The 16,500-nt window shown below is 41.1% G+C and overlaps 1 protein-coding gene across 1 annotated transcript in view; it reads left to right on the top strand.

Moving 5' to 3' along the window:
• Positions 1 to 857: 857 nt before the first annotated feature.
• The window catches only part of LOC126426653 (uncharacterized), a 172,994-nt gene continuing 157,351 nt past the window's right edge, over positions 858 to 16,500 (top strand). The window contains exon 1 of the mRNA XM_050088539.1: positions 858 to 977. Within this exon, the coding sequence (XP_049944496.1) occupies positions 969 to 977 (9 nt within the window). The 5' untranslated portion in view covers positions 858 to 968. The remainder of the gene's footprint in view (positions 978 to 16,500) is intronic.

A 16,500-nucleotide genomic window follows, 5' to 3' on the forward strand; every position in this document is an offset into this window, starting at 1 on the left:
TAGAGTAATTCGGAAAATGGTTTTTACAAATGGGAGCGTATGTAGTGCAATAAATTGCACCAACAATAGGAAGAAGACACCACATTTGTCGTTCTTTAGGTTTCCTAAAGACCCAGAGAGGTACATACAATCTTACATCTATGGATTATTTATTTACTATTGCGTTATGGTTATAAGTTCATTATTTATGTGATGCTTAACGTCACATTTTAGGAGCAGGAAATGGGCAGTGAACTGCGGAAGGGACGACCTTTTGCAGAAAGATGTCCTTTACCTGTACCATAACGTGAAGTTCTGTTCGCAGCATTTCGAGGCAAACCAGTTTATGAATGAATTAAAAAAGAAGCTGGTGTGGAATGCAGTACCTACATTATTTGACGTTCCAAAAAAGTCGCAGCAAGTGCCGCTGGAGAGAAAGCTGCCACAGACACACCGTAAAACAACGCCGAGAGCAAAAAAACTGGTTTTTGCCACAAAAGTAACCCCTCGCTCCAAAACATCAAAATCCTCAATACAGTCTCGTTTTGAATATGAGGTAAGTATTTGTGTCTTGAAAAAGCGAGTGAAGTGTTAGAATGTGAAAAACGTTAGATTTTGTGTAAAATTATTACGGAGCAAGGGCAGTAACGCAACAAATGGAGTACTAGGACGACCGGGTCCAGAAAGACAGGCATATTTTTTGGATCGCGGTATCGCGCCTTAGCGTGTAGTTTGTTTAGTACGTAGTTGTCAGCTAAGTATGACCACACCTTCAGACGTTGGATATTTGTTAATCCATACTTGTTCAATAACCTGACAAATGTGCAGCGTTACTTCGTCGGTTTGGTTGGAAAGAGTTGGCTACTCTGTCCGAGATAGTGTTCCAATCATTGTGAGTTGTTCAGAGTGGTTTGTTTTGTATACAAACAGTAGGGCCGAGTTGTCAGTTCTAAGTATTCGTTATTGCAAAGAAGACTGCGAATCCACTCATGAGAAAAGTAAGTGCAACTTTGCACTTTTAATTTTCCACGTTGTTTCCTTTTTTACGTATACATTATAGTAGTTTGTTTCACAACTACTTTAAATTTGTAAATTAGCACGCCAGTTGAATCGGAAGGTTAGTTAATTAGCTATCCCCAAGTTAACTCGCTAAATGCGGGATATCACTACCCAGACCAAGGAGAGGACATAACGATTTCGCACGTGGAAAAATTAAGCAAATACTCGAAATGACCAAATCCAGTTGATAAGAGCTATTGTGTTTGTCAGCAAATAGTTTTGCAAACTTCCATATTCCAGACATATACGAAGGGAAAGATTTCTTGTCGATATGGAAAGCTGAAAATATCCTCTTGTGTCTGACTTTTTTTAAAAAAAAAAAAAAAAAAATATTCCAGACTTTGTTGATTTGTGTGTGTTTTTTTTTTATTATTTATTTGATTTAATCAGAAAAATAGTAAGACACCACGCACCGACGTTGTAAGTCTATCGCTGCAGTAAAAGGCCGAAAAGAAATGTGGAAATGATTAATTTGGATTTGAGTGTTCAGCAGCTGGTATTGATGCTGCTTTTTGGCTGTGTTTTTCTTGTGTTGGTGGACTAATTAATAAATTGACGGTAGTTAATGAACAAAATTAAGCTACAGCAAGATAATTATTTTATAATATTTGTAATACATTCAAAGCTAGTAACAACAGCAGAAAATCTTCAGAAGAGTAGGAAATTAAATTCGAGTAGAACATGTGTTTTTAAGAATGAGTTGGATTTTGGTTCAATGTAGCCTACGTCAAAAGTAACACAAGTCCATAGTAATTGATGATGCTCTTTGCTTCTTGCCAAGAAGGTAAAATGTTGAGATGAAAAGATGGATATGAGCTTTTTTCTCCAAATGAATCATGTTCAGTACTCAGGCATATAATTTTTTGCCAAAATATTTTTGCCTTCCATCAGTAGTTGTATTAGACATGTGTTCAAAGAATGTGTTATCCATGACAATATATAGCAGTTTCGAAAACATACAGCAGTGCATGTGTGTGTATCAGAAGGCCCATAAACAGCAAACTAAACATGTGATGTCTGTTCCAACCATATTAATTTACTGAGTGTGAGGGCATAGGATGTTTAGTTGTTCACAGCTCCACCCACCACAACCAAACACATTTCCTTGTGGAGCGAAAACTGTGTGCTTTCCTCACAGTTCCAGGCTTCTGGCACTACATGCATGCTTACTGGTTCACTGCACAGAAGGACAATCATTTCGCAAATGGCTACAGTACACACAGGTTCTGTATTGTTGGCCCTCCAAAGTAGGCAGGGGCCACAGACAAAACACTGATGGCCTGAAATGGAATGAGTTTTATGGTCAAGAACTAGGAAGCCCTTGTGCAGGACGTTGGTCACTAACTACAGAGCATTTGGTGCCATTAGCATGTTGGTGTTTACGGCATAATTTTTATATTATATGGCTGTTAATATGCTTAACTGCTAGGCCTATGGCTTGCTTCCTCACAGTGTGGGTGGCCCAACTAAACAAACTGATACTATATCATAGCCGTGCCCCATAATGTAAGGACGACATGGCTTGTGACATCATGTGTGTGGAAACAGTATGGGAACAGATCACTGACATTTATTGTATTTTTTGGGATGTTGGTTGTAGTGCACCCCGAAGGCCAGCCTAGTTTGGAATATGACAGTTTGCTTGTGAGTAGCTGAAACTAGCAGATGTGAATACCAATTTTTGAGTGTGGTAACATATTGATTTATAGCATAGTCCAAGCTTGAGATAACGTCAAAAGATAATAGTTTTATTGTCAGTTAGTGAAATGTATCGTATGCTTCACTTAATCTGCTTGCACTGTCTCTTTTGATCTCTACCAAGTACACCGTGCAGTGAGTGTTGCAGATTTGAATGTTGGCTCTGAAATCTGCCCATTATAAACAAACCGTCAGAAATATTTCAAAATGAAATACACTGTGGTAATTTTTAATGTAGCAATCAACATGAACCTATACTTTGACAGTTTGGGGAGGTGGGCGAGTGTTAAAAGCCCACCTTCCTCGCCCAGCACTAATGACCTACACTTGTGTTTTGTGCTTCTACAAGAGCAGACCGTCAACATCATAATAGTGACCACCGGTCTTCACTGGGGTTGTTTCAGCTGTACTCAAACTTGGTGATGAACTAGTTGCGTTGCTTTAGTCTGCAGATCATATTTTGTGCTGCTGTGAGGTACATCATGTTGCAAGTTTTAATTAGAATGAACAAAATTACTTTGACCTACAAATTTCCTATTGGTACAGGAAAATTAGATTTTTAAGTGCTGATAAACAATAGTAACCATACACTGTAGATACAGCAAAAAACAGAGAAAACAATTTTTAAGTAATGATAATTGCTGATAACTAGTATGAATAAAACACAATCTTGCAGACAGTAGACACAGCTCTAACTGAAAGACTTTTTTAAAAAAATCACATACACAGCATTGTAAATATGTTTATCCCACTTAGTTGATAGCGGAACAAACACTGGTAGCAGTTACTTCTGTAAAATATCTGGGAGTATGCGCACGGAACAATTTGAACTGGAATGATCATATAAAATTAATTGTTGGTAAGGCGGGTGCCAGGTTGAGATTCATTGGGAGAGTCCTTAGAAAATGTAGTCCATCAACAAAGGAGGTGGCTTACAAAACGATCGTTCGACCTATACTTGAGTATTGCTCATCAGTGTGGGATCCGTACCAGATCGGGTTGACAGAGGAGATAGAGAAGATCCAAAGAAGAGCGGCGCGTTTCGTCACAGGGTTATTTGGTAACCGTGATAGTGTTACAGAGATGTTTGGCAAACTCAGGTGGCAGACTCTGCAAGAGAGGCGCTCCGCATCGCGGTGTAGCTTGCTGTCCAGGTTTTGAGAGAGTGCGTTTCTGCATGAGGTATCGATTATATTGCTTCCCCCTACTTATACCTCCCGAGGAGATCAGGAATGTAAAATTAGAGAGATTAGAGTGCGCCACGGAGGCTTTCTGGCAGTCGTTCTTCCCGCGAACCATACACAAGTGGAACAGGAAAGGTAGGTAATGACAGTGGCACGTAAAGTGCCCTCCGCCACACACCGTTGGGTGGCTTGCGGAGTATGAATGTAGATTTAGATGTAGTCTGTTCATTCCTTTATTGGCAGTGTTCTAATTATCCTTTCCTATTCAGGAATTTGGTTGGCACATGTAGAAATGATGCTTTCCACTGTTTCCAATTTTAAGTTTATCTTTGTTCTATGCATTTGTCTGCTAGCTTTGATTCACTTTATAGCAACACCCACAAATAATATGTTCCTTCGATATTATTTCGTTCTTTCTTTTTAATCTCCTTGGCCCCTTTATGCTAAGTGGCAATCCATTATAAAATAAGCATCCTGCATTTATAACATTTTGGAGCTCGTAAAACAGTTTAGTTCAGCCCCGATCATGTTGTGGGCATCTTTTTAAGCAACTGGGCATTCCGACTACTGCTTCACAGTATGTTTATTCCCTCATTAAGTTTGTTGTAAACAATCCACTGCATTTCAAAACAGTGATGTACATCAGTGGTTTCCGACCCATGGGCCGCAGTCTGCTTCCGGGCCGCAGACAGTGTGGCACTGGGCTGTGAATGCTGGTCGAGAGTTGAAGACGAGATAAAAATTATCATGAGTTTCAGGGACTTTAGTAGTCAGTTGTCAAGGCAGCAAGTGCAGGATGAAGTGCCCCGTCACTGTCCTGTATTGCTCACAACAGACATTCTGTAATATCAAAACCTGTCCTGCTTCTCTCAGATGAACTGTCAATACGTCTCTTTAAATGCAGAGAATTTCTAATATCGGGTGCCACGGGGCAGTGTATGCCTTAGACTGGCTGCTCTGGTGCATAAACACGCAATCGTAATTTGTCCATTCCGTAGTTTCTCAGATATAATTATTCACAAAAATGACTTACTCGAATGTTACTCATTTAATACCCTGAGACAAGAAAAAATGCGGTTAGTGATTTATGTGCCATCCACAGCTAAGGTTGTGAGGGACGAAGCTTTGCTTAGATTTCTTACTACTGGAAGGGAATGAAGCTGCCATCATCCTTTTAAGGAACCATCCTGGCATTTGCATGGAGTGACACCAGTACGTGGATGGTCTACCCGAGAATTGGTCCTGGGTCTCTTGAATGCAGGTTGAGGGTGTTAGCTACCACACCGCTTTCCTCAGCACCTTTTTGGAGGTATTACTGAATTAGTGTTCACTGAGACAGTTGATGGGCTTTTTCGCTAACTACCTGTGTGAATGAGGCCTTTGAACTTACTCGCTTTGAAAATAACTACAGGAGTACATTGAATGCAGGCAAAAATTGATCAGTTCTAATCCAGATATTGATTCTGTTGCGTTGTGACAAACAATGTGAAAAATCTCATTCAGCTATTTTTAAAATTGACCATTCAATTTTGAGTTTTCATCTAGTTGTGACAGCTTAGTGAACATAATATTTTCTTCATAAAAAAAAATACATATTTTTCAACCGTTCATGCATAGTATGTTTTTCTAATTAGACCTTCTGGTATGTGAGTGTACCTGTGCTCTCTCTCTCTCTCTCTCTCTCTCTCTCTCTCTCTCTCTCTGCAGGGACAGCATCCTGACTGGAAATGAAGGAAAAGAGGAGCTATGAACATGTGTCCAGAAATGCATCATTGCCAAGTTTCTTGTGAAAGAAAGTTCCACTGACCACATGCCGTGCATTCCTTCTATGTTGCAGGATGTGAGACTGATGCAGCATATAGTAAGCAGCAGAATGGTCTGGTATTTATGTCGAGAACAAGCCGAGATGGTGTTGGGGTATGGTTAGGTAGATGTAAACGGTCAAAAGGCAGCACTGCTATATCAAAACAAGTATTTTCACAGGCACCAACCACATCACACAGCATTTCAGGTCCATTTTGGGCATTTGTGTGATCATGGGTCCTTGATAGGTGAACGTGCAGGGAGATGTGTGGTGTGGTTGGTGCCTTGGGAACATACTTGTTTTGGGGTAGCCATGCTGCCTCTCGACCATTTCCATCTGCTTGGCCGTATACAAAAGCTATGTCAGCTTCTTCATGACATAAATACTGGGCCATTACGGCGCTTACCGCATGCTTTGCCAATCTCACACAGTGTGTAACACACAAGAAACACAAGACATGTGGTCAGAGGAACTTTCATTCATCAGCGCCATCTATCATGGCGATGATGAATTTGTGGACACAAGTTCATATGACCTTTTTACCTCCATATCCAGTCAGGGATACATCCCTGCAGTTTGTTGGTTTTATATTCGCACAAATAATCAAAAATTTTCAAAATATCACCCTTTTGCATCGATACACTTCTGAAGGCAGTTCCATGCCTGGAACACATTCCGGAATGCCTCTTCCGGAATGTCCTTTAGAGCTGATGTAACATGTGCCTGGATGCTTTCAATCGTATCCCAATGTTTTCCTTTCATGACTCCTTTTAACCGAGGAAACAAAAAAAAGTCAGCAGGAGCCAGGTCAGGACTGTAGGGAGGCTGGGGAACCAATGTGTTCCTGGTCCTGGCCAGGAAGTCGTTGACAATGAAGGCGCTGTGACTCGGCGCGTAGTTGTGGTGAACTTTCCACGTGTCCTTGATGTTGCTTCGGCAGCGTGAGAGCCTCCTTTTCAGTCTTTTGAGCACTTCCAAGTAGAAAGCCTAGTTCACTGTAGTCCTGGTAGGTACGAATTCGTGGTGGACAATCCCTCCGATGTCAAAGAAGACAATGAGCATAGTTTTGATCCTGGACTTGCTCATGCGTGCCTTCTTGGGATGGGGCGATGATGGGGTGTGGCACTCTGAACTCTTTCTTTTCGTCTCAGGGTCATACTCAGAAATCCACAACTCAACACCAGTGATAACTGAGTTTAAAAAATGAGGATCATTTCCAACATTTCTTGGCTCCGAAGCACTCACATGTGCTTGTGTTCGTCGGTCAACACTTTTGGGACGAGTTTGGCACACACCTTTCTCATGTTCATATCTTCGGTCACAATGCAGAAAACAGTTGTTTTTGACATGTTTAGAGTTTGTGCTATCAATTGAAGGCTCAGCCGTCTGTCAGAGTTCAAACAATTGCGCTCACACATCACATTTTCGTCGACTCGTGCGGTTGATGGCCGTCCACAGCGATGTACGTCGATGATCTCCTCTCGGCCCTCCATGGACGACTTGTGCCATTGGAAAACTTGTGATTTGGACAAGCAATCAGTCCCAAAGGCATGCTAAAGTAATGGAAACGTTTCTGTGGCGAACTTCCCAATTTTAACGCAAAATTTGATAGCGTACCGTTGCTCTACAGAAAGATCCATTGTGCCGTGTTACATAAACTCAAAATGGGGTTGACGGAAACGCACATCCTGACTCTCCAGCAGCTCACAGCCGAATGAGACAAAGAGCATTAACACCCCCCTCCACTGAGCCCAGCCGGTTACAACACGCTGTGGTGTACCATTGTGTCGGAAAAAAATTGGTCCTATTACTTATGGAAGGCACTCTGTATATTTTTTATTTGTATATTTAATTAATGAGCCTCTAGGGATTTTTATTTTTTATTTTTTTTACAAAATAGGTGGTCTGCACAGTTAAAAAGGTTGAGGTCTACTGATGTACGTAATTACACCAAGAGAAAACATGACATTAATTACTCCACATTAAGGTTGTCTTTAACACAGTAAGGGGTACACAATGCTGTAACTAAAATTTTTGACCTCTTACCTGGAGATATAAAATGTCTGACACACAACAAAGTAAAATTTTAAGTCAAACTGAAAAAATTCTATTTGACAACTTCTATTCCGTAGAAGAATTCCTATTGCTGTAATGTGTAAAAAGTGATGAGTAGGAATTATTAACTCACTTACATTGCCTGTAGTACCATCGAAGTCATTCCATGATGTCTTAACGGATGTCCTATCATCCCATCCCTTCTCCTTGCCATTTTTTTCCACATATTACTTTCCGATTCAGCGCAGAACCATCTCATTCCTTGCCTTACCAGTCCACCTAATTTTCAACGTTCATGTGTAGCACCAAATCTCAAATGCTTAGATTCTCCTCTGTTTCGGTTTTCCCACAGTGCATGTTTCACTGCCATGCAATTCTATACTCCAGGTGCACATTCTCAGGAATTTGTTCCTCAAATTAAGGCCTATGTTTGATACTAGTAGACTTCTCTTGGCCAGGAATGCCCTTTCTGCCAGTGCTAGTCTGCTTTTGATGCCCTTCTTGCTTCATCTGTCACTGGTTATTTTACTGCTTAGGTCGCAGAATTTATTAATTTCATCTACATCATGACCATCAATCATAACGTTAAGTGTCTCACTGTTCTCATTTCTGCTACTTCTCATTACTTTCGTCTTCAGTTTACTCTCAATCCGTTGTTGTTGTTGTGGTCTTCAGTCCTGAGACTGGTTTGATGCAGCTCTCCATGCTAATCTATCCTGTGCAAGCTCCTTCATCTCCCAGTACCTACTGCGACCTACATCCTTCTGAATCTGCTTAGTGTATTCATCTCTTGGTCTCCCTCTACGATTTTTACCCTCCACGCTGCTCTCCAATGCTAAATTTGTGATCCCTTGATGCCTCAGGACATGTCCTACCAACCGATCCCTTCTTCTTGTCAAGTTGTGCCACAAACTCCTCTTCTCCCCAATCCTATTCAGTACCTCCTCATTAGTTATGTGATGTACCCATCTAATCTTCAGCATTCTTCTGTAACACCACATTTCGAAGGCTTCTATTCTCTTCTTGTCCAAACTATTTATCGTCCATGTTTCACTTCCATACATGGCTACACTCCATACAAATACTTTCAGAAACGACTCCCTGACACTTAAATCTATACTGGATGTTAACAAATTTTTCTTCTTCAGAAATGCTTTCCTTGTCATTGCCAGTCTATTTTATATCCTCTCTACTTCAACCACCATCAGTTATTTTGCTCCCCAAATAGCAAAACTCCTTTACTACTTTAAGTGCCTCATTTCCTAATCTAATTCCCCTCAGCATCACCCGACTTAATTAGACTACATTCCATTATCCTTGTTTTGCTTTTGTTGATGTTCATCTTATATCCTCCTTTCAAGACACTGTCCATTCCGTTCAACTGCTCTTCCAAGTCCTTTGCTGTCTGTGACAGAATTACAATGTCATCGGCGAACCTCAAAGTTTTTATATCTTTTCCTTGGACTTTAATACCTACTCCAAATTTTTCTTTTGTTTCCTTTACTGCTTGCTCAATATACAGATTGAATAGCATCGGGGAGAGGCTACAACCCTGTCTCACTCCCTTCCCAACCACTGCTTCCCTTTCATGCCCCTCGATTCTTATCTGCCATCTGGTTTCTGTACAAATTGTAAATAGGTTTTCGCTCCCTGTATTTTACCCCTGCCACCTTCAGAATTTGAAAGAGGGTATTCCAGTCAACATTGTCAAAAGCTTTCTTCAAGTCTACAAATGCTAGAAATGTAGGTTTGCCTTTTCTTAATCTAACTTCTAGGATAAGTCGTAAGGTTAGTATTGCCTCACGTGCTCCAACATTTCTACGGAATCCGAACTGATCTTCCCCGAGGTCAGCTTCTACCAGTTTTTCCATTCGTCTGTAAATAATTCGTGTTAGTATTTTGCGGCAGTGATTTATTAAACTGATAGTTCGGTAATTTTCACATCTGTCAATACCTGCTTTCTTTGGGATTGGAATTATTATATTCTTCTTGAAGTCTGAGGGTATTTCCCCTCTATGCTTAGAACTCTCAATCCGTATTCTGTACGAATTAGACTGTTCACTCCGTTCAGCAGATCAGGTAATTCTTCTCAACTTTCACTCAGAATAGCAATGTCAGCACCAAATGGCATCAATTACAATGTTCCACCATCCGTTTTAATCCCACTCCTGAACCTTTCTTTCCTCTCCATCATTGCTTCTTCGATGTACCGATTGAACAGTAGTGGCTACATCCCAGTCTTACAACCTTCTTCATTGGAGCACTTAGTTCTTGGTTGTCTATCCTATTATTCCCTCTTGGGTCTTGTACATATTGTATATTACACGTCTCTCGCTGTAGCTTACTCCTATTTTTCTCAGAATTTCAAATATCTTAAACCGTTTTACATTGTCTAACACTTTTTTCAGGTCGACTAATTCTATGAACGTGTCTCGATTTTTCTTTAGTCTTGCTTCCATTATCAACTGCAACTTCAGAATTGCGTCTCCGGTGCCTTTACCTTTCCTAAAGCCAAACTGGACGCCATCTAACACATCCTCAATTTTATTTTCCATTCTTCTGTATATTATTCTTGTCAGCAATCTGGATGCGTGAACTGTTAAGCCGATTGTGTGATAATTCTTGCAGTTGTCAGTTCTTGCAGTATTTGGAATTGTCTGGAAGATGTTTTTACAAAAGTCTGACAGTATATCGCCAATCTCGTACACTCTACACACCACTGTGAATAGTCGTTTTGTTGCCACTTCCCCCAGTGGTTTTAGAAATTTTGATGGTATGTTATCTATCCCTTCTGCCTTATTTGATTTTTCCAAAGCGCTTTTAAATTCTGATTCTAATACTGGATCTCCTATCTCTTCTAAAGTGGCTCCTGTTTCTTCTTCCATCACATCAGACAAATCTTCCCTCTCATAGAGGCCTTTGATGTACTTTTTCCATCTGTCCACTCTCTCCTCTGCATTTAACAGTGGAATTCCTGTTGCACTCTCAGTGTTACCACACTTGCTGTTAATTTCACTGAATGTTATTTTGATTTTCCTATATGCTGAGTCAGTTCTTTCCATAACCATTTCCTTTCTTCACACTTTTCGTGCAGCCATTTTGTCTTAACTTCCCTGCCCTTCCTGTTTATTTCATTCCACAGTGACTTGTATTTCTGTATTCTTGAATTTCCCTGAATATTTTTTTCTTTCGTAGATCAACTGAAGTATTGCTTCTGTTATCAATGGTTTCTTCGCAGTTACCGTCTTTGTACCTATGTTTTTCTTTTCAGCTTCTGCGATTGCCCTTTTGAGAGATGCCCATTCCTCTTCAACTGTACTGCCTACTGAGCTATTCCTTATTGCTGTATCTATAATCTTAGAGAACTTCATGCCTGTCACATTATTCCTTACTGTTCCCGTATCCCATTGCTTTTTGTGTGTTGATTCTTCCTGACTAATCGCTTAAACTTCAGCGTAATCCTCATCACCATGACATTATGATCTGAGCCTATTTCTATTCCTGAATACATCTTACAATCTAGTATCAGATTTCACAATCTCTCTGTCACCATGATGTAACCTAACTGAAATCTTACCGTATCATCAGGCCTTTTCCAAGTATACCTCCTCGTCATGTGATTCTTGAACAGAGTATTCATTATTACTCTCCGAAATTTATTACAGAACTCACCTAATCATTCTCTCCTCCCTTTTCTTCTCCCGAGCCCATGTTCTCATGTAACCCTTTCTTCTACTCCTTCCCCTACAAATGCATTCCAGTTCCCCATGACTATAGGATTTTCATCTCCCTTGACCAGGGTGTATACGGCCCGGGAGATCCAGAAAATATTACGAATAGTGGCTTGAGATGCGTTACTTTTGTTGAAATGCACTTTGCCGAGTTGAGCGAGTTCGGCCTACCTTTGTAACGTACGCGCCGCGGCCTGTCTTTCTCGTAGGCCTCGTGCTCTGAAGAATAACTGCCGTCATTCGCTAGCGAGATCACGTAACATGAGCTATGACTAGCTGACAAAAGTGCATCGCTCCACGCAATCTCTATTTTAGAGTTTCGGAAGCTACCATGCTGTAATTTGTGTATATACTTTCGCAATACGAAAATAAACTCTGTGCATATTGTCTCGCATCAAACAACTTTCCAAACGCATTGTTTTTCCTGGATTTCGTTTCCTAAAGTGCTGGGACATCCTCCGCCGGTATAAGATCTTTACGATTCAAAGGACTGATAGGTTTTACAGCTCCGAGGGAAAGTATACTGTTACTTAACACGGATGTATTTTCACCCACTTTGTACGTAATTTCATCCGGGAGAAATTGTGTTTTTAACCGTGAAATCCGGGAAACATCCGGGAATTTTTTTTTTCTTGTCCACGTAGACACCCTGTTGACGTACTATATTACCCTTTCAGCATTCTCATACGCTTTTTATGTCTCTTCATCTTCAGCTTGCGACATAGGCACTTATACCTGAACTATTGTTGTCGGTGTTTTTGCTGTTGATCCTGATAAGAACCGTATCACTGAACTGTTCACAGTAACGCTCTGTGCTCTACCTTCCTATTCGTAACGAATCCTACTCCTGTTACACCATTTTCTGCTGCTGTTGATATTACCCCGTACCCACGTGATCAGAAATTGTCATCTTCATTCCATTCCATTTCACTTCAGTGGCCCCACTATATCTAGATAGAGCCTTTGCATTTCCCCTTTTCAGATTTTCTAGCTTCCCTACCACATTCAAGCTTCTGACATTCCACACTCCAACTCCTAGAACATTATCTTTTCATCAGTCATTCAATCTTTTTCTCTTTGTCACCTCCCCCTTGGCAGTCCCCTCCTGGAGATCCGAATGTGGGGATTATTCTGGAATCTTTTGCCAGTGGCGAGATTGTCGTGACACTTTTCAGTTACAGGCCACATGTCCTGTGGATACACTTTGTGTCTTTAATGCAGTGATTTCCATTGCCTTCTGCATCCTCATGCCATTGATCATTGCTGATTCTTCCACCTGTAGGGGCAGCTTCCCATCTCAAGGACAAGAGACTTCCCCGAATCTCTGTCCGCTCCTCCACTGCCAGATAGTTGGTTGTTCAAAGCAAAAGACAAACAACCATCCATTACGGAATGTGGGCTCTTGAATATCATATGCTGGGAGTGCCAGGCCTTTCTACATTGGACAGACTGGGAGGTCAATCTGCACCGGGCTTAAAGAACATCATAGAAGCTGAAGATTGAAGAAGCCTGATTCAGCCTTTTTTGAACATTGCCTTAACAAAAACCACAACTACATAATAGATGTCGAAGTCCTACACAGAGAAAAAAAGGGGACAAAACTGAACCAGTTAAAAATTCTAGAAATAAAAAAAAAATAGTGTGTGCCCTCCACCTATTATTAAGTGAGCAAACCCTATTTAATTATTTACCTATGTCAGATGATATTGCATCTCCTAGATAGGAGTAAAAGTTTGGGCCACAATTTATGAGTAGGTACACTACTGGCCATTAAAATTGCTACACCACGAAGATGATGTGCTATAGGCGCGAAATTTAACAGACAGGAAGACGATGCTGTGTTATGCAAATGATTAGCTTTTCAGAGCATTCACACGAGAATGACGCTGGTGGCGACACCTACAATGTGCTGACATGAGGAAAGTTTCCAACCGATTTCTCGTACACAAACAGCAGTTGACCGGCGTTGCCTGGTGAAACGTTGTTGTGATGTCTCGTGTGAGGAGGAGAAATGCGTACCATCACGTTCCCGACTTTGATAAAGGTCGGATTGTAGCCTATCACGATTGCGGTTTATCGTATCGCGACATTGCTGCTCGCGTCGGTCGAGATCCAATGACTGTTAGCAGAATATGGAATCGGTTGGTTCAGGAGGGTAATACGGAACGCCGTGCAGAATCCCGACGGCCTCGTATCACTAGCAGTCGAGATGACATGCATCTTATATGCACGGCTGTAACAGATCGTGCAGCCACGTCTTGATCTCTGATTCGACAGATGGGGACATTTGCAAGACAACAACCATATGCACGAACAGTTCGATGTTTGCAGGAGCACGGACTATCAGCTCGGAGACCGTGGCTGCGGTTACCCTTGACGCTGCATCACAGACAGGAGTGCCTGCGATGGTGTACTCGACGACGAACCTGGGTGCACGAAGGGGAGGGGGGGGGGGGGGGGGGATCGCCGCTCACAAAACCTGGCAAATAAAAAGGGAAGGACACCCTTCCACAGCATGCCCGCACCATCTAGTGACCAATACTCAAACTACAGTCCATGTAGCACCTCCCAGACAAGCAGGAGCCATAAGAACTCAAAAAGGAAGGGAGGGGAAGAATGAGAACATGCGCCCATAAAATTACAGGCACCAGACTTTCGGGCAGGCCGCACACGCCCGTATTTTTACGGGCTAGGCTGATGCATAAATTTAGTCCTAGGAATGCATAGTCATGTTAGTGTAATTGCTGAATTGTGTAATTCATATATAATTTGTCAAAAAAATGGTCGTTGAAGTAATTTTACAAAACGCCAAGGTTCAATACATTAAGAAGTTGAGATGTTTAGCATGTAAGAGATTATTTAGAAATTAATATGCGACATGAATGTAAAATAACTTGTTCCAAATCATTATGATTTATCATGTGAATGATCCATAGAATGTGAAACTAACTAAGATTCTTTCCCATATGTCTTTCTAAGCATTTGCTACAGGTACAGTAATTTTCTATAGTTCTTGTGTTGTGGAAAATTTGCGTATCTCTGTTTAGTGGTGCTGCACAGTTTATCATCATTAGGAAAATTGTCTCATGTTTGTACAAACTAACTCTCAGTAATATGTTAAATTATTTAAATTTGGTTTTGTAGGATTCCCACAGTGATAGTTCTGCTGTGCATGAGATGGCTTTCTTTTGAAGTTTTAAAAGTCTTTGACTATGTACATATGCTGCTCCTCATCGTATTGGTATAATGTGCAATATGTGTAAATTCGTAGTACATTTTTAGTAAGCTTTCTGTTTCATCCATACGGGACTCTTCTTCATGAAGAATAAATGTGTACGTATTTTTGAGATCATCTTGTTAGTGTGGTTTTCCTATGTCAGCAATTTCTCCACCAGTTATTGCTGTAAGTCGATTACAGTCCACTTTTTCTAGCTCTGCATCTTCAGTGAACTGAATAAAAATCTTATGTGCTGGCACTTATGTTTCTTTGAAGTTTTGTACGTGTTGTTTTATTTCTGTTAATGAATGGGTTATTTTCTCAGAAATATCTATCATTTGAATGCCCTAACTATCTCTCTTTTTGCAGAATCTTACTAATGAAGTTGCGTTATCGACATGTGTGATCACCTCTCCATTTACTGCAAAATATTCAGTTTTTGAAAATATAATGTATTGATAGAAAATCTACTCACCAAGTGGCAGCGGGCGAACACACATTTAATGGTATTAAAAAGTTCGCAAGCTTTCGGAGCCAGTGGCTCCTTCTCCTGGGAAAAGGGTTGAAGGGGGGGGGGGGTGAAGGAAAAGCACTGGTGAAGTTTAGGGAAAGGGGAGAGTTCAGGTAAGTCATCCAAAATGGATTGGATGAGAAGGAAACTGATTCCAGGGGACTACACTGGACGAGATTTGGAAATCTGAGAACTTAAAGATGGAAGAGAGGGTAATACGCAAGACAGATTACTGACAAAACATCGTACACTAGTTAACAAGATCAGAAAGCTAAGTGAATTGTATGTGGTAGTGGTTGAGGGGGGGGGGGGGGGAATAAACGGGTCAGAAAATAAGATATAAAAAACTAAAAACGAGTGACAAAAGGAATTATTTCTGAGAAGAAATGCCGAGACTGAAAATCAGCGTGAATTAAGGCAGGTAGTTGACGAGAACTGAGGACATGTTGTAATGCTAGCTCCCACCTGTAAAGTTGTGAGAAACTGGGGTTGCCTGGGGGAAGAATCCAGATGGCACATGTGGTGAAACAGGCACCGAGATCATGACTACCATGTTGCAGAGCATGCCAGTAATGCCCTCTGCCTATGCAGACTCATTCTAACTGATAACTTGCTGGTAGTCAGTCATGCCAGTGTAAAAATCTGAATTGTGTTTACATAACATCTGGTATACGATGTATCATTCCACAGATGGCTCTCCCTCTGGTAGTACATTTTTGCCAGTTATAGGGCCGGTATATGTGGTCATAGGAGGGTGCGGAGGGCAAGTCTTGCAGCAGAGGCGGTCACAGGGTTGGAGCCTGAGAGTAGGGAGGGTTGGGTAGTACAGGGAGATAGGTGCAGGAACAGCACAGGGTCTGACAAGGGTACTGCAGAGATTGGAAGTGCGACAAAATGCCATTCTAGGTGTGGTGGGCAAAATCTGAGACTGAATGGACCTGATTGCAGTCGTGGCAATGTTGAAATAGCTGATTAACACTTTGCTGTCCGCACATCTTGTACAAATTTATTCACTTGGCACCGGAGCGCTTATTCGGATTACTTAGCTCGTCACCTTTCCGTTGGTGACAAGCTTCAAACACATTGACTTTTGTGCACTTTAATTTTCCAGAAATCCTCTATTTTGCTGTGTTGTTCCACAAACTTGAATTTTCTTTTCAAGTAACTTCTCTGCAAATTCTACACATTTATAATAATTATCCATGCAGAGGTGATACCACTTTCCATCAGAAGGTGCCAATAGTTCCATCACTGTCTTTGCT

This window comes from Schistocerca serialis, chromosome 11 (assembly GCF_023864345.2).
Source record: "Schistocerca serialis cubense isolate TAMUIC-IGC-003099 chromosome 11, iqSchSeri2.2, whole genome shotgun sequence".
NCBI classification, from domain to species: Eukaryota; Metazoa; Arthropoda; class Insecta; order Orthoptera; family Acrididae; genus Schistocerca; species Schistocerca serialis.